Source organism: Hippoglossus stenolepis, chromosome 16, assembly GCF_022539355.2.
Source record: "Hippoglossus stenolepis isolate QCI-W04-F060 chromosome 16, HSTE1.2, whole genome shotgun sequence".
NCBI classification, from domain to species: Eukaryota; Metazoa; Chordata; class Actinopteri; order Pleuronectiformes; family Pleuronectidae; genus Hippoglossus; species Hippoglossus stenolepis.
In genome coordinates, this window is record NC_061498.1 from 20,208,541 (window position 1) to 20,232,867 (window position 24,327).

The following is a 24,327-nucleotide window of genomic DNA, read 5'->3' on the forward strand; positions in this document are numbered from 1 at the left end:
CAGTGAATTAGAACTTAAAACACAATACAACTTAATGAGTTTTCAGTCATTTTATTTTATAATGAATAAGATTGATGGGAGGTTTTTGATAATAAAAGGTCTAGTTACTCTGTGCATCATGTTTTACTAGTTTATAGTAGTAAATAGTAGTTAATAGTAGTTAATAGTAGTTAATAGTAGTAGTACCTCAGTAGTTAGTTTTCAGTAGTGCATTGATCCACAGCTTCACGGAACTGGAACCTTCGAGGGCGGTCACTGTTTCTGCGGGTATTTATTTTTACGAGACACCGTGCGTCATGTGACCTCAATAACAAACCCAAGTGAAACCCAGCAGACAGTTCGATGTCTGTGTTTGCGGAAGCGTCTCCTCGAGTTGCTCGGTTAGCCTCCAGCTAACTGTGTCACTGTGTGTTTGATGCAGCTGTTAGCTGGGTTGTTAGCCTGGACTCGTTTGTTATCATGGAGCCGCCAGGCAGCGTGAACGCAGACCCTGCTGAGCGGCCGGACCGTGATGGTGAGTTCATCTCTGTGTCACCGTCTCATGACAAACGCTGCTGAAACGGGAGTCTCCAAAGATCTTGTTTTATCTTCTATTTACAGGTCGTTGCACACAATGGCGCAACTGGTCTGGGTTTTGGTGAGTATTCAGCGATTGACACGGAAAGTTTAGTTTCCTGGAGAAGTACTGCGACTAACCCAACTTTAAGCTTTGTGTTGTGACATATGCCACTGTGCAGAATGTTGAGTGAAATGATGGTGACGTGTCCTCATAGTGTCAGACAAATACAAGGCCCTGAAACTTCTACTCGATATGTATTTGATAGTATTTAAATGAGTGTTTCCTTGCAACTTCCTTAAAAATGAAGAAAAGGGGAATTATTTAGTCTCTGACAAATAAACTAACTGCTGCAATCCAAATACCAGCAGGTTACATCAACATTTGCCCAGTGATAATTCATTGTCTGTGAATTAGTGCTACATGCAAGTTAAGTTTAATTATTACTGTCCTTTAGGTTGGGCATCAAATTCCAGTCAGTTAAATCTGGCGTCAAACACTGTCCAGTAACAGAAGTTGACATTGTGTCCTTATTAGGGATGCACCGATATGGAAATTCTTGGCCGATACCGATACTTAAAACAACAATCTAGCCGATAGCCGATACCGATATTTGTTTATTATAGCCAGTGCATCTTGCCGCTTCTTATCAGCTTTCAGGAAATCATTGTATTCATCAATGTGTCTGCTTTTCAAATGAGCCTTCAGATTTGTGGTGTTGAAATCCTTGGTGGTATTACCCCCTCTTGAAATGTCGGCTGAACATGTCTTGCAAATTGCTAAACGGCGATCTTTCTCTGAGACAGTGAAGAAATCCCACACAGCCGACGCTGCCGACATTCTCTGCTGGGTGTATGTAGTACCTGTTGCGCATGTGCACACCGGACCCGCATTTCTCCGCGCCGGTCAGCCCGCGATTCTCCGCTTGTTGTTGTATGTAACCCGTTCAATGTCGGGTGTCGGGGGTAAATGACGTATTCTCCAAGCAAGCCTTTAGCCCCCCCCCTCTCTCTTTTTATCTATATGACTGCTTGTGTGGCTGTAGTGGATGGGCAGAGGGGGACATTTAATTATGTGATTGGGAAAATTGGGAAAATTAAAACTCCAGGACAACAGAAGGGGAATACAAAGTAAACGAGGCGAATATCGGCCGATACATCGGTGCACCACTATCTAATACTATATGTCACCTGTTCTCACACCCTTCCTACCTTTCAGTTTTTTTAAACCAAACTTCTTAAAGTATCTGTTATAACATTATATTATAAAAAATAATAATATGTCATCTTAATTTGAAAAGCAAAGCAAAAACAAACAGGTTAAACATGTATAAGGACTCCTTATACATGTTTAACCTGTTTGTTTAGCAATTTGCAAGACATGTTCAGCGGACATTTCAAGAGGGGGTAATACCACCAAGGATTTCAACATGGCATCTAAAGTTACACTTGTCACTTTTTCTGTTTTTCATATTATTCAAGTAATAAACAAATATCGGTATCGGCTATCGGCTAGATTGTTGTTTTAAATATCGGTATCGGCCAAGAATTTCCATATCGGTGCATCCCTAGTATTAGAAGTATTATACCAGCTTTTAAAAAGTGTGATTTTACATCTGCAATTCTGTTGCTGTTTCCTCAGTCTGTTGTTTAGTTTGTGGTGATTGATCCGTCTGAATGTGCCCTCCCTCCATTTTCTTTCCCTTCTGATGACCTCTTCAGGCTGCTTGGATTGTGCAACAACTTTGCTTATGTGATAATGCTGAGCGCTGCACACGACATCCTCAAGAAACAAGAGTCTCACAACACCACAGCATCTGTAAGAAGGCAAATTTGTATTTACATTGTTTTGTAGTTATGCTGATTGTTATTGCTAAGGGTTTGAAACTATAAAGTCTGTTAACACATCAAGCAAATAATTCACTCCTCACTTCTTTTTTGTCTAATTTTAGACAGAAGCCACATTGGCCGTGGATTTCCAAGTTGGGAACAGTAGCAACAGTAGCCGTTATGACTGCAATCCTGTCTCTACTGCGGTAAATGGAGATTCACAACACACCACTGAATACCCTCAGAAGCTGCTTTCAGACATGTACTGAACTCCCGATAATCTCCTGACATCATCTAGAGGGGTTGTATGTGTGAACGTAAATACACGAATGAGAGGCTGGGGACTTGCTCCAGAGTTTCTCCTGCCAGCCTCCCAGTAAAAACTCTGGAGCATGTCGGAATGAGCCCATGTGAGAATACAGCAGGAGATCCTCCTCAGGACTCACCGAGAGCGAGTGGGTGTGTTGATGACCTTTCTGACACGCCACAGACACAAACCTGAAATATAACAAAAAGAATAAAGACATCTCAGATTGAAAGTGTGATGCCATAGGCGTAGAAGACGAGGATGTCGAAAGAGCTTTTGGTGATAAGGGCAGACGCTGGTGTCAATGTGCTGTAAAAAACCGTGATCTCTGCAGCTGAATTAATACGGTTCGTCCTACCTCTGCCTGCTGCATCACCCCTCACCTAAACACTCAGGAGATTTCTGTGTTGTCGTGAATATACCTGAGCAGGTAATCTCCTGCTGCATTCTTCATGTGTGAAAAGCAAACTCCAGAGAAAGTCCAGATCCTATTGTGCAAAGTGTCTCTGGAATATCTGAAACCGGCAAGTCAGTCTGCATGCTGATAAAAGACACAATAGAGATGATGTGCAGGGTTTCCTCCGCCTTCATTTAGCAGTGGTCACTCTGTTTAAATTTGTTATTTTCAAGTAAAACCATACAATGAGTAAACACGTATTAATGCAACTAATGTGGCTGTAAATCTATAAATACAAAAAATGAAACACCTTTCATTACATCAGAATCTCAGTGTTATGGGGTGAAATGGGATTTTCTGGTACTTTTTTGTGCTTACATTTACACAAACCAAGAAGCAGTCACTATATACTATATATATATATATATATATATTGAGCTCATGATGACATTCTAATGCTTCACTTCTCAGGCGGTGCTGTTGGCTGACATCCTCCCAACGCTCGTCATCAAGCTTTCTGTTCCTTTTGTCATCCACAATCTGCCGTATGGGTAAGACCATGATTCTTACTTCTAACCAAAGTCTTTGATGACAGTTGACTAACATTTGATTGAAGTTATAATCATTGGTGAATTTGGTAAAGCAATTTCTCACAGCTGCAGGTTTTTTTAATAGAGTGTAACAGTGACCGCCCGTTTTTAGAACAACTCTGGTTCCAGAAGTAAACTTCCGTTTTATTTTCTCTTCTGACATTTCAGAAAATCTTTTTAATCGTTTTAAGCCAGGCACCAGCCGACCTGCCAAAGACAACATACTAACATAGCATGGTAGAAAGAGAAATCATGGTTACTCTGTTGTAACCGTAATGTAACCCTGACCCATACGATTCTAGCCAACTTGATTTTTGCAACATTTCCATGGTAACAGTGAGTTCCACCAATCAGAGATGATGCTATTACACCTGAGGATTGTGGGTAGTGTAGTTCTTCTTGTCATCGGGAATAATACATGTTTTTCTTAAAGCACAGTTGATCATTTGGACTTGTGGCTTCTACAGGAGCACATGAAATTGTTCCACAATCTTGTAGCTTGTGGCAAGTCTAACTTGGACGATTTCATTACTATGGCTGATTATTAAAAAGCTCTATTGAGAAAATGATGGTATTTTAATTCCGGAACCACAATGTTGAGCTTTTTAGTATTTTCTTTCTCTTAAGCTAAATAATGATTGTGATAAATGCTGATAATTTAAATGATAATAATGAATGTCTTAGCACTGCTAACTTTTTAAGTGTTGATTCAAATTATTCTCTGTTACTTCATGTGTTGCTGTATTCAGCCAGGCAGTCATTCCATTTTTTATAACCACAGTAGCTTCATGACTCTCGAGATGGCAAAAAACAAAACGAAATGTTTTTTCATTGTTTTCATTCTGGAATAGTTATGCTGCCAGCAGTAAACTCAACACTTACTCAGCTGGTGGCCCAGATGTTTGAGTTGTGCAGTTGTTCTGTGGCCATAGTCCTTCTCTTTTCCTGATTAAAAAAATGTGCACTAAGTGTTGGATTGGGACTTAACAGTAATGATAAAGGCAACATGAATGATTTTCGCCCTCCTTTACTGCATTTCACTTTACCTTTATTTGTCAATGCTGGCTGTTATTTATTATTCTTATTCTCTATTCAGCTTTCGTATTGACTGTCAGATTTGCTACTTTATGTTATTGCATACGACTCAGTCTGTAACTACTGGGACAGTGAAGAAATACCGCTGCACAGACAAAAACATGGTCATTTAACATCTTTGTATTACCTAAACATTGTACTCTTTTCTACATTTCTTGTGTAATTTCTGATTTTAATTTTTAGTATCCGAGTGTTGTTCTGTGCCGCCATGGCAGCGGCGAGTTTCCTCCTTGTGTCCTTATCATCAGCTGTCTGGATCAGCATCCTTGGTAAAGCCACCTTTTTCTTTACAAAGATAATACTCAGTTATAGCTGTTATCATCAGGAATTCAGATGATGAACACGCTGCAGCTTCAAATCTTTAGCCCCAGTTTCAGTTCCTGTCACCTTATCTCAATAGCAGCTGCAGCTGCGGTTCTTCCAGAGAAATGTGACACCATTTCAGTCTTATCAAGACCCACTGCTACAAATGTTTATCACCACGCTTCATCACCTGATCAGTAAAGTGATTCAAGCATTTGTGTTCTCTTCTGTTTTTGGTTGATCTTTTTTGCTCATCAGAAATGTATGAAAAGACCTAAAGAGAAGGACCAGATGTCACTTGGACTCAAATATTAACTGATTAGATTTCAGTGGTCAAAGGTTACAGTGACAAGAACTGACACATTTCTCTACATACAGCTCAACAGCACATTCAATCGCATCTTCTCAAATGATCATACATTTGAAACAGCACCTCTTTAACACAGAAACTGAACAGTGAATCCTTTAGCATGGTGTTTCTAATAAACAGACAAACTGAGGGCTTGATGATTCAGGTTTCATTTCACGGTAAAGTTTATTAAATACACTGAATGTAACAATGTGCCCGTGAGAAGATGACTTTTCTGTACTTGATGCCTCTATTCACTCCCTCAGATTGTGTTTCTGAGTGTGTTATGTATGTTTTTGTCTCTGTGTTTGCAGGAGTGATCTTTGCCAGTATCAGCGCTGGACTGGGAGAACTGTCCTTCCTCTCTCTCACTGTCTTCTTCAACAGGTAAACCTTTCATTCTTTTTTTCATTTCCCATCAAACCTGGAGCTTTAAGTGAAAGGTTTATCAGTCTGTGAATAGAAAAGAGGTTGAACAGTGGGACAGTACATGATAAGAACCATTTTAAAATTGAGAACATATACATGGAGTTAAAGGACAATTAGCATTTAAATCAGTTTTTCCCACATTACTACACATGGCAGATGCTCTGCATTTTAGCTGGCCATCAAGTATCGTTATAGCGTTGGAATGCTGTTGTATGGAAGTCTGTTTCTGCCAGAAAGAAAAAAGAAAGTCATTCCATTAAATTACATGAAATTAAAGTGAAATATATGTTTATTGCCATAAAGGTTTAATCAATTTTCAAATTTCTCAAATTATTTAGCAGTTATCCAATGTTCTAATTATTCCTAACCTTTCACCCGTTTATTTCTTCCCCTGACAGTAAAGGGTTTCCATAGTCTGTCAGCCGGGGCTCCCTTAACAAGTCTTTCTATTTGGATTAAATTGCTGCATTTTGACAGCATCTAGGAGCCTTTGGATTTTCAAGTTCTGGGAAAATCTTTTTCTGGAACATCTGACATTCTTGACTCCAGGATTTTGCCATTAAATAGTTTTGGCACTTTACTATGAAATCCCTGTTGTTAAAGCTTCTTGGAAGGTACCCCCATTGGAGGAGGTTTCAAACTAATCCCCCCTCACAACTGAAATATCATTTGACAACAAAGTAATCTTGATTTATTATATTAGAAGTAAACTCTTATGTCCCTGAAAGATCATTTTACTACAATATGTCCCTGTCATGTATTTAAGTGGAAACTTGCTGGCAATGATGTGAAGTAGCTGCTGTGTGCTTCTCATCTCTGTATTTTTGTAATTATTCGTTTTTAAATCTAGAACGATGTGTCCGATGACCATCTTTAGTTTGGATTGTGATCATTGGCTTTGTGCTTGTCTCAGGGATGTGCTGGGAGGTTGGGGCTCAGGTACAGGTGGTGCTGGTGTTGCTGGAGCCCTCCTCTACTCAGTCCTTACCCAGGTTGGCCTGTCACCTCAGGTCACAGTTCAAATTATGCTGGTGGTCCCATTTGCGATGCTGATCAGGTAAGAATGGAAACCCAAGATAAAGAAGTTCTGTATTCGTTGACTTTGCATCTCAATGTCATTTATTCCCATTGCCTCACCTTCCACGGACTGTTGAATACAAGTTAAATGCATAAACCTTCCAGGAAAAATTCTACCATCCACAATGCGATAAAATTTTAGCTAATGTTTGAAAGCATTTGGAAACACTGCCTCATGACAACTATGACTTGTAAAATTATTGTCATTAACAACATCGCCCCCTGCTGCATATCTGCTGTAGATTCCACTGCTGCTGCTTTATTACTAAACGCACAGATGAGTGACTCGTCGACAAGTAGTTTTGATAGTCGACTGGTGAAAGTCTGTGAAAAACGTATACTGCCAGTACTTAAAAGAAACCTGAAAACTATTGACCACAATGGTAGTGCTGATATTTCTAGGTATAAATATATCGCCATTGTCTTACCTTAACATGTCAGCGTTAAGATCCATGAATTATTCCCTGTTCAATCATTTTGGTCTTGGCCTTTGTCCCATCCTTACACCAAGATTCATGGAAATCCATCCAGTAGATTTTACGTAATCGTGCTAACACAAACAAACAATCCAACCAACAAACAAACATACAGGGGTGAAAATGTAAGCTTCCTGCAAGAGGTAATGAATTTAACTTTTGTGTCAGTCCACAGATGTGCCCTTCACATGCCTTTTTTCATCTGTTCTGTCCTGTACTCGTATTATTAGTGAAATCACTTCAGTTTCTTATTTCTTTGCTTATACCAACATGCTGCCCTGCTCCTTGGCTTTGTTTCATCACACACCGTCAGCTACTTCTCCCTACTGGTTCCTCCACCTTCATTACCTCAGTGGAAATCCAGAAGGACAGAGTATGCAGCCGTGGGCTCAGAGGAGAGCCGGGGGCTGATGGATGGTGCAGAGGAAGAGGAGGAGGACAAATCAACCCCAGGTTCATGTGGTAAGATCTCACATTACAAATTATAAAGAAGCACAACTAAGTGTTTCATTTTGGTTGCAAATGTACAATTCAGTTCATTATAGAGAATGTGTCATTTTTTTCATTTAAATGCAGAGATTTAAATGATGTTTTGTTTTGTGTGCTAGGAGGATTTTATTTCATACTAAAAAAAATTAAGTATGAAGTATTTCCATTTCCTACAACTGTCCAGATATGAAGCAAAAACATACAAACGTCACCATCTTGCTCATTTGGAGCCAGTAGCAATTAGGTCCTGCAGATAGACGGACTCGACCAATCAGGGGCTAGTCTCACCTGTCATGACGGTTCACCCATTTTTTATATCATCAAATAACTAATTAAAAGCTTAACCAAACTTGAACAAACATCAGTGAAGTAAGAACTACCTAAAATGACAGAAACCATCTTTGAGAACACAATTAATTGACTTTTTTTTTATCTCATCTGTAAACATGGAGGAGGTGGGATTTATAACCTATTCTGCAGTCAGCCACCAGGTGGGGATAGAGACGCTTTGGCTTTACTTTGGCTTTATGAGCAGTCATATCAATGTTTAAATAGAGTCTATACTTAAGAGAGGTGTTGGATCAACTTTCTGGTCATTGTGGAGGTTCCAGTTGGTGTTACTGTTGTGTTACTGTATTGCATTTATAACATCAGTTGTTTCTACTATTTTGTGCTGCCCATTTAAAACTCTGTAATGCAATACAGTTCACAGCAGCACAAAGTAATCACCACGTCTCTAACAACAGTTTACATCTGCTGAGGCCCAGTGCTTTTAATTTCAATCAACATTAAATTACACATACTAGCCTTTAGACTCTCTGATATCACAGCCACCACCAACCTCCACTGCACCACTGGATCCTCCATATGCCACTTTTACACGTGTTCAATCTTCGACTAATATCTTCAATCTCATTTGGAATGTAAGATTAGGATGAGTGTTTCTTTTTAAATTAATTTCCTTTAATGCTTATTATATAATATTAATAATAGCATGCTTTTACTCTCAGCCAGCTTGCAGTGGACTTGCAGGGAGTTTATATGACTGGATACACATCAGTAAAGCCCAGTGTTAGCTCAGATTCAATGTTTCAGATTTAATATGGATCCAACTTGTTTTCCTGCACACACAGATTCTTATGAAGGACAAAAACGATAAGTGTGAATGAATAAATAAATAAATAAATGCAGGAATTAATATTTAAATACACACATTTTTAAATAAATAGAGATTGTGAGGAAAAAGGCTCTTTCTGTATCCCTACATTGACTTATTTCTACATTGATTAATTCATTTATTTTTACATAAATAAAAGTGGAAGTAACTAACTATCTAATTTACTAACTTAATTAATAAATGTGGACATAGATCAATTAATACACGAATGTGGAAATAAATAAATGTAGGTATCCAGAAATAGCCTTTTTCAATGCAGTTCAGTTAATTTTGTTTATTTCTGCATTTATTTATCCATTTATAATCAAGTCATTTTTTTGTCCTTAATAGATTCTCCCCCTCCACTTCAAGCAGGTGTGGGACCTACAGTATAGAAATACAACAAAGACACAACAGACAACACAGTCATAACTGACGATACACTACATCTGAAACACACTATTCAGGCTTCCGTAAATAAGCGAGGTACTGTTAACATTATTCTAGACGAATAGATTTTACATACACATGAGAGGTAGGATGTAGGACATATCCTGAGGCCTGCTGGCTCTGCTGGTTTCTTCTGTACTTGTATCTTACTGATTACAATGAAATATAGAGTTTAGTGTATATGACACATTGTAGCCTACATCAAGATATGCAGAACACAAGTTTTACTTGGCACGTATGACGATACATGTTCAAAACATGTGTAAATTAAGTTATTTACATCTACAAGTGCATATTCTTCATTATGCTAAGCTAGGCTAACCCCAGCCTGCCTTTTCCTCTGTACAGTGACACAATGCTGGTTTCAATCAATTCGTCCTTGTATATGTATGTGACGTGATGTGAGCAGACCACCAACACAGTTTGGTTTCGTGAAATTGGGTGAACCTACAGTGTGATTATAGGTACAGACATGAACTCTAGACAAGGCCCACACAATTGTTCCGGACTTACTCCAGAGTTTGCCTTTCATACATGATCAATGCAGCAGGAGATTCTCCGCTCAGACATTTTCCCAACAATTTCTCTTGACATCTTCGTCTTCAACATGTATGGCTCCACTTTTGATATTTGTATTCCTTTCTGTTTGTTTTTTATTCTTGCATTTATCAACCCGCCCACTTGCTCGCAGTGAGTCCTCCGGGTATCTCCTGCTGTGTTTTTGGGCCAGAAGAAACTCTGCAGGAGGTCCGGAGGCTCTCACTCTCACATTTGCGTTCGAACATACAGTGATGCTGGATAATTTCAGGAGATTATGCGGCGTTCAGTGCATATCTGAAATCATCTTAGGATACTTCACCTATTTGTGATTTATTATTCACAGGAGGCTGCGGGTTTGTTGTCCACAAAGTTTCTGTGAATAAAGTTTAATTTTAAAGTTCTGCTGTTGAATAATTACACAGAACATGTTGTCTTCCCTCTCAAAGTAACAGAGGACGTGAGCACTGGGCCTCTCACCTTCACAGAGAAACTGCACATCATCAAAGTTAGTGTAACCCTTCAATGTACGTCACAGACTTGAGTATTCAATTGTTTAAGTGGTGACATGATTTATTCCTCTTGATTCCTGTGAACAGGGCTTGTTGAAGTTTGTGTTTCCGTTGGGACTGGTCTACTTTGCTGAGTACTTCATCAACCAGGGCTTGGTAAGTTCTCTGCTGCATTTATCTTACTTCAGGTTGTTGAAATCTCCTCATGGTTTGGATAGATTGCAGATATGAGATGTCATTTTCGTGTATTTTTAGCCCATTTACACATTGAAAAAGAACACATTGCAGGTATTGGAGATTATAATATTGAATTGAAAAATGCATGTTTCCTTCTCCAGATGGAACTCCTGTATTTCCCAAACTTTTTCCTGTCCCATGCAGAGCAGTATCGCTGGTCAGTTAAGTTGTATTCTTTCGGTGTCTTTATTTAAACTGTGTAAGGATGTAGACCTTAGTTTGGTTATGATTTTTGTTTGTACTCAGGTACCAGACATTGTACCAGGTTGGTGTGCTGGTGTCTCGATCCTCCCTGTGCTGTGTGAAGATCAGAAAACTGTGGGCTCTGTCTTTGCTACAGGTGAGATGAGGAGAATTGAGTTTTTTTTAACCTATAATATCACCTGGAAGATGTCTTCCTCAGTGAGAGGGGGGTGCACTGAGTAATGCATCCTCAACTGGAGGTTGCAGTAAGGTGGCTCTGTGAGTTGGTCACTCAAGGTGCACAGACTCTGCATAAAGATGGACGGTGCTTCTCCACTTCCTCCCACTTCTTGGAAATGAAGCTAAAATATCCCTGCCTGCATCTTGTGCGTTTGGAGTCAGAGTCAGAACAGTAGCAATCAGGGCTGGAGCCACAGCATTGAGGTCCTGTCCATACACATCCTTGGCTTGACCAATCAGGAGTCCTTCTCAGCAGTCAATCGTGACCTTTCACCATGTTTTTGTAGCATCTTATTAACTAATTAAACCTAAACTTAATGGAAAAATGAACATACATCAGTGTGACAAGAACTACATTAAATGACGGAAGCTATCTTTCAGAAAAATGTCTTTGATGTCTACTTTGACTTTTTAATTTGGTCTATTTCCCATCTATTATTGTGGGGGAGGCAGGATTTAAAACCTATACTGCCAGCCACCAGGGGGCGATTGCGACGCTCTGGCTTCACTCTTGAGGTGCAGTCATGTCTTTCATCTTTATATACAGTCTATGCCTGCAGACGAAAAGTCAAAATAATCTCATTTACTAACCACTAAGGTTACTGAAAGATGTCCTGGAGTTAGGAAAAAGAGAACCGTGGTGTGAAGAAAATCTGAATCCACCTTTTTTTCCCTCTAAAGCAAATTATATGTTTTTATCATAAGGTACACACAGAGTGTACAGTAAAGTAAGAAATAAAGTAAAGGTTCCTGTCCAAACAGAATGACACGTATTGAGAAAAGATGATTTATGCAGAAGATAAATTTAACCATTAGTTAGATTCTCAGAGGAAGTAACAATAAAAAACAAGACTTGAGGAATATACATAGAGAATTGTTTTTGGTACATTTTACAATGAATTCTTGGATGGCAGTTTCCTCTTTTCTTTCGAAAAGGATGGTCCAGTGTTTCCTCTGCTAAATGAGATAAGTTAAGAAACATTGAAGCTCCTTTCCTTATTAGTTAAAGAGTTTGAACAGCGCTCATCATGGTGGCTGGTTCAGGGTCATTTCACTCAGCTGAGGACCTTCTTCAGCAAAATGAATTCAAAGGCACCCTAGGAATGTTATCTTGTGGTCTGGTGGAGAAGGCAGTTACAAGATATATAAAGATATTCAATATCTAATCTATATTTACACCTTCTATTATATTATTGTTATCACCTTAACTATTTCTGCTGAATTGGTTATGATTATCTGAATTATTGCAAGTCTCTTTGCTGGTTTGCACACCTCTATCCTCAAGAGCCAGAAGAGTTATCAGAATAATCAGTATTGTGTCCTGTCAAACGTTTACAAGCTTTAAATCAGAATGTTGATTCCTCACCTGAAACAGAAATAGGTTCAGCAGCAGAAATATGCTTGAAATAGTCACGTGCTTGGAGTTGTGTATGCTGACCCATCTGTTTTCTAGTGCTGTGGCTTTCTGTCTTGTGTGAAAGTGCTGATTTCCCTGCTCTGTTTTTTCCATCTGCCCTCCTCTCTGACCTCCACAGGTGGTGAATGCGGTGTTGCTTGTATTTGCCGTACGTTACCTATTCTTGCCCAGTGCCTGGCTGGTGTTTGCCATTGTCCTCTATGAGGGTCTGCTGGGTGGAGCTGCGTATGTCAACACCTTCTACTTCATCAGCAAAGAGGTCAGGTCAACTTTCGGTCACCTGGTTTGCTTTTTTTGTTGTCTCCTTGTGTTATAACAAGCAGCTGGACTGGTTCATCTAGAACTAGAACTAAATCCTACACACTTTAATTACAGTATCTCACAGTTCATTCTGCCTTAAATTGTGTAAAATGTTGTCCATATTTTACTTTTTTTTGCTTATTTTAAACTACTAAGTTGTAGCTGTGTTGTTTCTCAGTCTGCAGTAAATATCCAGTATGTGTCCATGCTGACGTCTGTCTATTCTCCCACAGAGTGAAGACAGACACAGGGAGTTTGCCATGGCTGCTGCCAGCGTAGGAGACAGTCTGGGTATAGCTCTGGCTGGACTTGCTGCTTTCCCTGTCCACAGATACTTCTGTTCCATGTGACCCAGCCCACACACTGACAAACAGGATGAATAAGCAAGATGTGGGTGGATTCCAGTTAAGGGATTTTTTATTAAAATCTGAAATGAAAAGAGAGACTTCACTCCTGCATAATTCTGACTCCACAAACTCAGGTTTAGGTGCAGTCTGGGTTCCAGGGTCTGGTGGTGGTGAGGGGAGTATTTAAGTTATAAGTTGTTGTTTTGTTTTTATTCAGAGGAATATGATACAATTATATAATGATTCTTGGTCTTAGTGTGTTTGAGGTTATTTTTTAAAAAAAGAAAAAAAGATCCAGAACAGGGTAATTGATTGATTTAAAGGGGACATAGCATGCCCATTTTACCACAAGTTGATATGGTTCCTTGGGGTCTTAATGAAATGTCTGTAACATACTTTGGTCAAAATACCACAAGGATCATATAAAACAGCACCCTTTTTACCCTGTATAAAACAGCCCTCCACAGAGTGACCTGTTTTGAGTGCCTGTTCCTTTAAATGCTAATGAGCCAGCTCCCCCCTTCCCCCCTCCCCCCATGATTTTAAACGATATAAATTACATATTTTATATGATATAAATTATGAAATATGCATCCCATACTTTGTATTCCCCTTCTGTTGCCCTGGAGTTTTAATTTTCCCAATCACATAATTAAATGTCCCCCTCTGCCCATCCACTACAAGCACACAAGCAGACAGACAGAGAGAGAAAGAGAGGGGTGGGAGGGGGCTATGAAGACCATCATTTACCCCCGAACCCCGACATTCAACGGGTACAACAACAAGCGGAGAAAGCAGAATCGCGGGCTGACCTTATATATACAGTCTATGGGGCTGACCAGCGCAGAGAAATGCTCGTCCCGTGTGAACAGCCAGGCGGCTGCGCGCTTGAGAACGGCGCTGCGCTGCCTCGCAGCCTCGCTGCGTCCGGTGTAAACCCGGCGTAACGAGTGTGGGGGCGGGGGATGAGGTGGGGGGTGGGCCAAGGCCATGTAGGGAGACTTCCAGTGTATTGTGACGACACAATACACAGGAAGCTCATTCGAGTCACTCAAGCATGACGTTTCTGACTTAGAGGAACCATAACAAAACGCGCGAGTGGTTTTTTTTGAGTGTTTGGGTTGGTAGACATGCCAGATACCCACATTAACGTGTAGAAGCACTAACAAAGTGGAATTTTCATGATATGTCCCCTTTAAACAAAAAACATAACTAACTACTGTTTCTAGAAACAGTAGTAAAGTTTACTACAGCAGAAGTCACTGCTAATTAAATCGTCTGTCAGTGGAAACAAATCTGTCAGTTAGTAAAATAAATAATATTCCTGAGTGAAGTTTAGGGATGATGAATAAAACTGACATGAGTCAGCATCCATCCTCCCTCTGCTGCTACTGTGATTCACTGTCTGTAGGTATCACTGTAAAGAGAGATGGTTTGTATCGGACTGAAACTGAGGTTATAAGAATTTGCCTCAGTTCGATTTGTGACAAACTAAGATAAACAGGCTGCATAGACTGTTTATAAAGATGAACAACACATCTCCTATTCCTTTCACTATCCTGAAATTAAGCCAGAATATCCTGCATATGAACGCTGCCCTCTTGCACATCTGCGCAGTTGCAATCAGGGGATGGGGCCAAATCATCTTTGAGAAATATGTATTTAATGTGCACTTTGACTTTTTAGTTTGGTCCATGTCCCATTCACTAACAAGGAGGAGGCAAGCTTTATGACCTATAATGCAGACAGACACTAGGGGGCAATCAAGTCACTTTGGTCTTACTCTACAGTCTACATACAGACAGTTCCTTTGTTGTGGAAACCAACAACTGCAGACAAAGCAGATGGAAATGTCCTTTTTTATGTCTTTTCTTTTTACTGAGTTGACATAAACCTGAGAGAGGAGTTGCCTTAACTTCACCGCAGCCTGATGCAAGGTTAGGTTAGGTCATCCTTTGAGTAGCAGTGATCAGAGCATGTGACTCGTGATTTGCTTACTTAGCTCATTGTGTTGGAGTTTTGCCTGTTCGCACAGACAGCCAGTGTCCTGCAGAGAAAGAGCACGCTGCTTATGCTGACATGAAAGTGCTGAGAATGTTGACGGCTTGTTTTGCACAAACTTCAGTGACAAATGACTGTCACTGAAAAAAGAAATACAGCTTGAACACCACACTTCTCAAAGAAACAAAACATGACATAATCTGAATACTTTTATTACATTTATTACACAGAAATGCTTTTGAATCACAGGAAATAGTAAGATGTTTAATTTCAAAAGAATTATGCCTGATGTAAAGTTGTCTTGCCTTTTAGTTTTAGGGAGCTCTGACAGCAAAAATGCAATTTTAAGTGAACAAACACCGAGCTAGAGCAGAAGAACTGACCCGAGTGCAGAGATGGTACTTATTATGGTACTTAATATTATCTATTATTATTTTATCATAAAGTATTCAAATAATACATGTGGTAACCTCTCACTACCTAAGCTGTCATTACACTAAATAAAACCGAAACTTTTATCGTCAACATGCTAGGTGACAAAACCTGTGCGTTGATAATTGGTCATTTTAAATGTCATATCTTATACCGATGGTGTGAGATGTTTAATCTTTATGATACAGTTTTATTACATTTCGACTCTGTGTCCTCAATTCTGGGACACAATCCAAGAGCTCAACCATGTAACAGGATCATTTTTGGCTTGACAATAGTAACAGAATTACTCAAATTAAAAGCTTAAAAACTTGAAACTGCTTCATTAACAACAAAACTAAAACAGAAATCCACTCAGAAGTTAAAAGCAGTACATCTGCATACACACATGACCTTTGTATTCTTAGAACATGGCTGAATTAGGCTGTTGCATAAGTAACTGACCTTTGTTTACCTGTGTGTAACTGGTACTATTTCACTGTCATGACTAAAGTGACCATGAATGCCTTTTACTGTTTCTCCTAAAGTTGTATCAACATGTGGCTTAACATGTGGCACTGTAGCAATCTGGAATACAATGCGCAGAGATTTAAAAAGATGTTTATTTTAAACTGAAATGAAGACACTGACCGTGTGTATTATCAAAAGATACAAAACGGGGAACAGTTTTTATGTCAACATCACCAGGACACTTTTGTAGTGCACTTGTTTTTGCTCCAGTTCTTCACCAAAAACCCCCAAAATCTATTTTTTTCCTGCTTTCCCAAAGTAATATGAGTTTAAAATGCCAGAATGATTTAAGAGCCTGCACAGATGTGTTTACCAACATTTGACATGATGCTGCTGCTGCTGAATTGTTAAAACTTGTTACAACGTGATGATATGTTACAAAGATGTACGGGTTTGAACCAATGTTGACATAATTAAAGTATGTTGAAGTTTACTGTTGCGTAATTTGCATTTTAAAACAAGGTTTTATAACAGAATGGTATACTTTGATGTTATCGTCATTGTTGCCTCTGCTCATTTTGATTTAGATGGCATGATGCCCATGAGTCATAGACAGTTAGATAGTGTCGGTGTTAGTGAGTCACTCAAGTCCAACACATTATCTGCCTGCCATTTAAATATCTTCGATTGTAAGTCTAATAATTTCTGCTCTAAAATAAAACTGATGATTGTTGTAAAAAAATGGTTATTTACAGTGACCCATGCTAATTTTAACCTACAACTCAAACTCCAAAACTGTTCCTTTTATGATTGCACAAAATTAGGAGGCAGAAATTAGGGAATGGTATTTTGCTTGAAATTAATATTTCTTTATCACAATCTTTCTTGTAAAACTGATGTTTGTGTGGTTGTACAACTACTAAGAGTGATTTGTTTTTTATGTATAAAGAAATCCTTCAAATGCATAAAAACAAAATAAATGCTCTGTTTTGAATAGTAATTTGTGCCAGACACTATATTAAAAAAAGCTAAATATGCGTATTTGGAAGTATTTCTCCATCTCCCTTATTGAAAAAAAAAGAGAATGTATAATATTGATAAAACACATACTATTCGTCATTACATACGTCTTCTTCGCTTTCCTTCGTGTGGTTTGACTTTTATCTTTTATCTCGAACTTCCCGTGTTTCCCGAGCAATGCGCGTCCCCTACACCGGAAGTCGCAGTGACGGCGCTGGTGTTCATGAGCACGACTGGAGCGAGACAACCGGCAGAGACCGGGGCAAGAGGAGCCGGTGGACGGCGACAAAACACAACCCACGGAATGAAACAAGCTGCTGTGCGCTTCTTCACAGTTCAGCCACCTCTCACCAAGCGGTAATCACTCTTAAGTTGCTTTCGTCGACTTAGTGGTGACGTTAGAACCGTTTTTCATATAGCACGTTAGCATTAGCTTGCTAGCTCAGAAATTAGCAGAGTAGCGCTGCGCCGCCTGTTCCAGTTAGTTAGCTGCTAACACACAGCATTTCACCATTTGACCTAAATACACGACTCGGTTTATTTAGCACGTTAAGAACGTGTTATTATTCTGTGGCGTTCGGTGAATTTTAGCATTAACCCCGGGGACATACTACCCAGACAAAATGGTTGGCTAACTTATCAAAGAAGCAGTAGTTCTCTGACGTCGTTAGCGGTGATATAAGCTAACATGCTAATGGTTAGCCCGCCGCTAAGCTACGCCCATAGGCCCCACATTCCTTACCGAACAGCGCCAGTTAGTCTGTTTTCTGGGTAAATATACGAACAATACCGTGTGCGTGTCCAAGTTGTTTCAAACAAACGAAACCAATCGTCCTGTCGGAACTAATTTTAGCAAACGCGGGTATACGATATCAAACAACAGACGTCAACTAAACTATCGAACTGTACTTTCCTTTCTAGTTGGTTATTCTGAGCATCTTTACAGCAAGAGCCTGGCGTACAACAGCTGAAGAGCCTGCACATTTCCGGGGAGGGAGACTGTTGCGACTGCCTGCTGAAGACAGCCTGTTATTCCAGGGAGTGTGTGAAGAGGAGTGTGAGCACAGTGTGTGAGCAGCTCTCCCTATGTGTGTGACAATGGGGGACATCAGTGACCTGGACCGACAGATAGAGCAGCTCCGACGCTGCGAGCTCATTAAGGAAAACGAAGTCAAAGCACTGTGTGCCAAAGCCAGGTAATCAAAGTGGATAATATTACAGACACTGAAACGTGATATTTGCTCAATTTGTGAATCTTTATTCGTGCTGCTTATATACGTTTTATTTTAGCCAACATAATGCATGCACCAAGCAAATGGCTAAAATACCCATACTGGGTGTCATTGTACATACCAACTGTATCTATTCCAGCATATCTTATTGTAAAAACCTTAAGTGTGATTTTTTTTTTTGAGATTGGTGTAAAATACAAACAGTCATGTCTCCAAAGGACAACACATTATCTTTCAATTGATCTCCTGGATGCTTGCTCTCACCTAAACCACAGCTACTACTTGACGAACCCTAAACCTAACTTTGAAACATGTCTTCACGTAAAAATGTTGTGACGTACGTTATGGGGACTTGTATTTTGTCCTCATATGGAAGACAAGTCCACATAATGTCACTGTGTAAACAGTCCCCACGACATGAGTAATACCTGGAACACACACATTGTCCGGTGTCAGTCAAACTGCAACTTTCACAAAGATTCTTTCAAATGGAGGATAGTAGAAATTAAAACGGAAGTCTTTAGCTTGGTGGTGTATAGAAAATAACACCTGCCTCTTCTGGTTACATAATTATCATATTGACTTCCTTTTGTCCAGCTACTTAGTTTTAATAATGCATCAGCAAAAACCCTAACAATTGTTATTTAATATGTATGTTTGTGTATTTCAGAGAGATTCTGGTTGAAGAAAGCAATGTCCAGAGAGTAGACTCTCCTGTCACAGTAAGTAAAACCTTTTCACAATTTCTTGACTAAGAGTTTTATTCAAGTTAAATAATGTGTTAACTGTGATTCTCCTAATTTTGCTCATAGGTATGTGGGGATATTCACGGTCAGTTCTATGACTTGAAAGAGCTATTTAGAGTAAGTTTCTATTTGCTCTTACTCAATCTTTTTTAATTTTCACGTGTTATAATCTTAAATTGGTTGGTCATGCTGGATGCCAAAATCACAGTTTAACTAATTGTTGTTAATCTTACCACTTTGCAGGTTGGTGGAGATGTCCCAGAAACAAATTATCTCTTCATGGGTGACTTTGTGGACAGAGGCTTCTACAGTGTTGAGACTTTCCTTCTTCTGTTAGCGCTCAAGGTATGCAGGAAATTAAATCCAAGTCTACTGCATAAATGTACCATTCCCTCCTGTGTTGGCATAAATGTAATTAGTGTAATTCTATGGATGGTTATTGTTGCGATTTTTTACAATACTTCCACCACTCTAACAATACTGCTTATCAGTCCTTTTTGTTTTTTATTTTCTAAGCAAAGGGGAAGGAAAATTTAAAAATATTTGCATTCATATATTCAAATGGCATCATGAATACGTCACCGATTTTAAAATAGATAAAACAAATAAAATATGATGCCTTGTTAAGGTACATATCTGGCTTTATCTAAGAATTATAAAAGCTCCACCATAAACAGATGTTAATTTAAATGTAAGTACAGTAGCAACCTTGTGCTGCTAATGCCCTTCCTCATTCTTTTCATTAATGTAAATAATTGAAGACATAACTTTCTTTGCCTACAGTCAGCCACTACACCGATCTGAAACTACATTTGTGAAACTACATTTCTGAACCATTCAGTTGATGCCTGGAATATTTCACATTGAAATATTGAACACACCCACAACAATTATGTTTGTATCATTAAGTTAACTCATAGTTTACACACCTAGGCCAATTGCAAATGAACTGAGCTGGGCTGTGGAAGACTGTGCATCTCTCTGCCTGGATGTGATGGAGATGACAAAGATGTTAAATGTTCCTCGTGTTTCCACCTTCGCATTTAAATGGCAACAAGTATTCTCACCATTGACCTAAATGAAGTGTTGCCCCACTTTAGAACAATTTATTTCTCTTCATCATTGTAATTTGTAAGTTAGGGCAGCGTTTCTGTGAGCAGCCCCTCCCCTTGTGTACATACTCGCATATAGACTGAGATTTTGTCTTGATTGAGAATGGCAAAAAGCATAGTAGACAATTTTCTTTATCATAAATGTTGAGATAAAATGTGCAAGGTAACATTTTATGTAGCTATAATACATATATTCTTAATTTATCAGTACTGACAAGCTCATTGATGCTACTGTCTTCCATAATTTCGCCACATGGCTCATTTCATACCTGGTGCTAGTACCCATTCCTATAGTTAACAGATTGAAAGAGAGGAATACAAATCTGGGTTAATTTCTATTGTTACTTGTAAATATTATATTCTTAAGAATATTTCATAAATCCTCAGTTATTATTACATTTCATGTCTTCATTTGGTATGCTTCTAGGAAATGCACAAGCCATCCTCATCTTTTCGCATCTGCTGTTTCTAAGGTGCGTTATCCAGATAGGATCACCTTGATCCGGGGAAACCACGAGTCCCGACAAATCACCCAGGTCTACGGCTTCTACGATGAGTGCCTCCGCAAGTACGGCTCGGTCACTGTCTGGAGATACTGCACTGAGATCTTTGACTACCTGTCCCTCTCTGCTATCATTGATGGCAAGGTGAGATTCATTGTCCAGTTAAATTTAGTGACAAACATAGTTTTCAAGTGTTAAGTGTGTTAATATCTGTTTGAGTAACTTCTCATACACTGAAGTGCTGCAATATCCACTCCATCATTTGATTTGATTGAATTCCTCTCTCCGTCCCTCAGATCTTCTGTGTGCACGGTGGCTTGTCTCCCTCCATCCAGACTCTGGACCAGATCCGGACCATTGACAGAAAACAGGAGGTGCCCCATGATGGGCCCATGTGTGACCTCCTGTGGTCAGACCCTGAAGGTACACTGGAGTCATTTAAGACTTTTAAATGCTGCATTGTTAATCGATGTATTTACAATTTTTAACACAAATGAGTTGCAAACTGTGTAGGGGTGGATTTGTAGTTTGACATACACAGGGTTTGTGTGGTCATGCAAACCTGGAAAAGTTGTGAAAACAAAACTATTTTTGGGGAGATATTTCAAAACGTTTTTTTTATGTCAATTTTATATATGGCCTGTTTATATTTGCAATCACTTGTTAGTGTTGATCACACAACACAGCAGAGCACAGTAACAAGCCATGTTGTGTTGTATAGTGCGTCATGCACGCAGACACATTGTACCATCACTGTCTTTCTCCTACACCACCACTGATTTGTTGCACAGCTATCATTTTTAAATTTACAAAAGTCTTTCCCTGATTATGATACCAAGTTGGAAGCCAATCTTTATCTGAACAATTTTCTTTGCCTGCTCTTAGACACCACAGGGTGGGGGGTGAGTCCCAGAGGGGCTGGATACTTGTTTGGAAGTGATGTGGTGGCCCAGTTCAATGCCGCCAACGACATCCACATGATCTGTCGAGCACACCAGCTGGTCATGGAGGGCTACAAATGGCACTTCAACGAGACAGTGCTCACTGTGTGGTCAGCACCCAACTACTGCTACAGGTACTTACAGTGACACTCATATTTGATTGATTCAGCGGCGTGTTCGTTAGGGGTGGTCTCATACGAGTGTGAGGCTCTAGCTATAATCAGTCACCCTGTTTGTACAACACTGTTCTGTCCTGTTTGATTGGACTTTATATCCTGCTATGGTCCAAGCTAACGCTCAGCCAGTCTGTTTACAGCAGGAGTTATCCTCAGAAATGCCTGAGTGGTAAAGGTTGTATTGAATCAACCGGTCAGATAGAAACCAATGTGCTGATCCTTATTTGTTTGTGGTGTGTGCACATAAATTATGACAAAGATTTGATCAACATATGTGTTTACCTTACTCCAAATATACATTATCATAATACACCATATATTACATAAAAAAGGAGAATACATATATTTAATTTTTTGTGGTTCTGTAGATTGTGCCTCCTAAGGGTGCGTAAGAGTTGAGGTGAAGTTGCAGCTGGACCAACATGAGGCAAAGAATCTCTGTTGCTGAATTGAAAACAGCAATGGCTATTTCAGTTTGGCTGCTACATGGGCCTGTTTAACAGTTGGCTACATGGTCCTAAATCCCCTTTGAATTCATGGAGATTAGACTTCAGTATTAAAGTAATCCAGTCATTTGTACATCCTTGGCTACATTGCAAACAGCATCTGCTAATAGTTAATTTGGCATACTTTTAATGGTGCTAGTTCACAAAAATGTAAATGTAAGTTTAAATATCAGGCCTGACTTTGTAAACCACAGCTTACTCACTGAATCCATGCCAATTATACTTCCTGTTTACATCTCCCAAAGCATTATGGGAACTGTGGCTCTTAAACTGAACTGAACGATGAACATAAAACAACAATCTGAGTGACAAGCCAAGTCAGTCCATATACATACTGTATATTTAACCATTTAGAACACAGTATAATTTAGCAGTTTATATACACAGAGCTAGATTTACATGACAGATTTTGTAGGATCTGCTATGAGAAACAGTTGGTTTTCCTTCTAAATGTCTTTTCCATTACCTGCCAATATCCTAAACACTTTTTGGTCTCTCCTCTCGATAATTAGATGTGGCAACGTGGCAGCAATCTTGGAGCTGGATGAGCATCTACAGCGGGAGTTCATCATATTTGAGGCAGCGCCGCAAGAGACCAGGGGCATTCCCTCCAAGAAGCCAGTAGCCGACTATTTCCTGTGAGGTCCTCGAGCAGACAGCCATGATGTGTTGAAACCTCCGGTACCATTTCACACCCGCCGCGCTCCATCCTGCTGCTGGACAGTTCTGTCAGTCTGAACTCGCAGCAGTTCGACAGAAAACCTGCCACACCCTCTGGAGCTCCAAACAGCTTCAGCTTGAAGAGCTGGATTTTTGCCATACTGCCCACACCTGACAGAACAGTCACTGTGAAAGGTGTATGGGGAGGGTGATACTGGGCCCATGACTGTTGTCACTTCTCTTCAGATATAAACTGGTCATTTTCTTCTCGGCCTCCTTCCATTTCCAACTTCTGTCCTCTCACTCTCTGTAGATACAGCACTCTCCCTCCAAGCACATATTTAGTATTTTTTTCATGACGAACATTGTCATTTAGTTTTAGAAGTATTTGGAAGGAGTTAGATTTTTATTTTTTTTTGCTAACATATGCAGATGTAGGAAGTTTTACAAGTTTATCGTTAAGTAATTCCTTCAATGCATATGTCCTCTGTTTTTGATTTTTGAATAATTGTTGCTGCCAGGATTAAATTCAAAATGACCAAGCCCCTCCCCACCCGTTTTTTTTTTTGCTATGATGTTTCTTTTAACTGTCATTTGTCATGTGAGTCACTATTTAACATACCCAGTGCTGCTGCTCAGCACCATCACAAATAAATACCATTCATGTAATGACTCCCAGTCAAGAGTCACTATATTCACTGTTGTTTTCTCTCTTAATTCCTTTGACTCTACAAATCTCTGTAGGTCTGTTCAATTTTGATATTGTGAGAATAAAGTTTTTGTATTAATGCTGATTTATTTGCAGGTGTGATTTAATAACCTGTGCATGGTGACAGGACCCCATGTGCTTGCAGTTACCACAATTACTGTACTAGACCGCACAGCTTGATAAAACCCTGAAATCACTGCATTCATGCACACTGCATTACAGTGTCACAATTTGGCTCTGAAGGCTAATCTGACTTATCTATCAAGTATCTGAAACAACATGGCTCTCCAGATCATATTGCTATGTTAATTTATGAAGATTTAAGACTAATTACATTTTGCTCTGCTGTCATGTTTAAACCTGTCATCAAGGATCCCTGGTTTGAATTAGGAGTCATGGCCCAACCAACTGAGAGCCTTTACCTTCCTCTACAATTCACTGTGTATCATTTCTTTTGTAAATTCCATGATTTTGTCAAACATTTTCCTTGATAATATTACCATTGATCTCTGCATGTGGAATCCCGCCACACTTAAAGGGATAGTTCACCCAAAAATGAAATT

At 39.4% G+C, this 24,327-nt stretch overlaps 2 protein-coding genes across 4 annotated transcripts; both read left to right on the top strand.

The window, feature by feature from the left end:
* Positions 1–278: 278 nt before the first annotated feature.
* cln3 (CLN3 lysosomal/endosomal transmembrane protein, battenin) lies at positions 279–13,667 on the top strand. Of its 2 annotated transcripts, XM_035181451.2 has the most exons (15): positions 280–514; positions 601–637; positions 2,278–2,374; positions 2,508–2,591; positions 3,561–3,640; positions 4,958–5,043; positions 5,741–5,813; positions 6,769–6,912; positions 7,722–7,870; positions 10,490–10,548; positions 10,640–10,708; positions 10,891–10,946; positions 11,036–11,129; positions 12,748–12,888; positions 13,163–13,667. In XM_035181451.2, exons 1-15 carry the CDS (start codon positions 460–462, stop codon positions 13,277–13,279), a joined length of 1,341 nt encoding a protein of 446 aa, XP_035037342.1. In that variant the 5' UTR covers positions 280–459; the 3' UTR covers positions 13,280–13,667. The 2 variants fall into 2 exon arrangements, with proteins under 2 accessions (XP_035037343.1, XP_035037342.1); XM_035181452.2 differs by lacking the exons at positions 2,278–2,374; positions 2,508–2,591 and having other exon boundaries at positions 279–514.
* Positions 13,668–17,374: 3,707 nt separating this feature from the next.
* LOC118123127 (serine/threonine-protein phosphatase 4 catalytic subunit B) lies at positions 17,375–23,849 on the top strand. Of its 2 annotated transcripts, none has more exons than XM_035180272.2 (9): positions 17,375–17,536; positions 18,101–18,375; positions 19,082–19,133; positions 19,224–19,274; positions 19,401–19,502; positions 20,743–20,916; positions 21,069–21,195; positions 21,658–21,847; positions 22,908–23,849. In XM_035180272.2, exons 2-9 carry the CDS (start codon positions 18,266–18,268, stop codon positions 23,035–23,037), a joined length of 936 nt encoding a protein of 311 aa, XP_035036163.1. In that variant the 5' UTR covers positions 17,375–17,536; positions 18,101–18,265; the 3' UTR covers positions 23,038–23,849. The 2 variants fall into 2 exon arrangements, with proteins under 2 accessions (XP_035036163.1, XP_035036164.1); XM_035180273.2 differs by having other exon boundaries at positions 18,126–18,375.
* Positions 23,850–24,327: the final 478 nt, after the last annotated feature.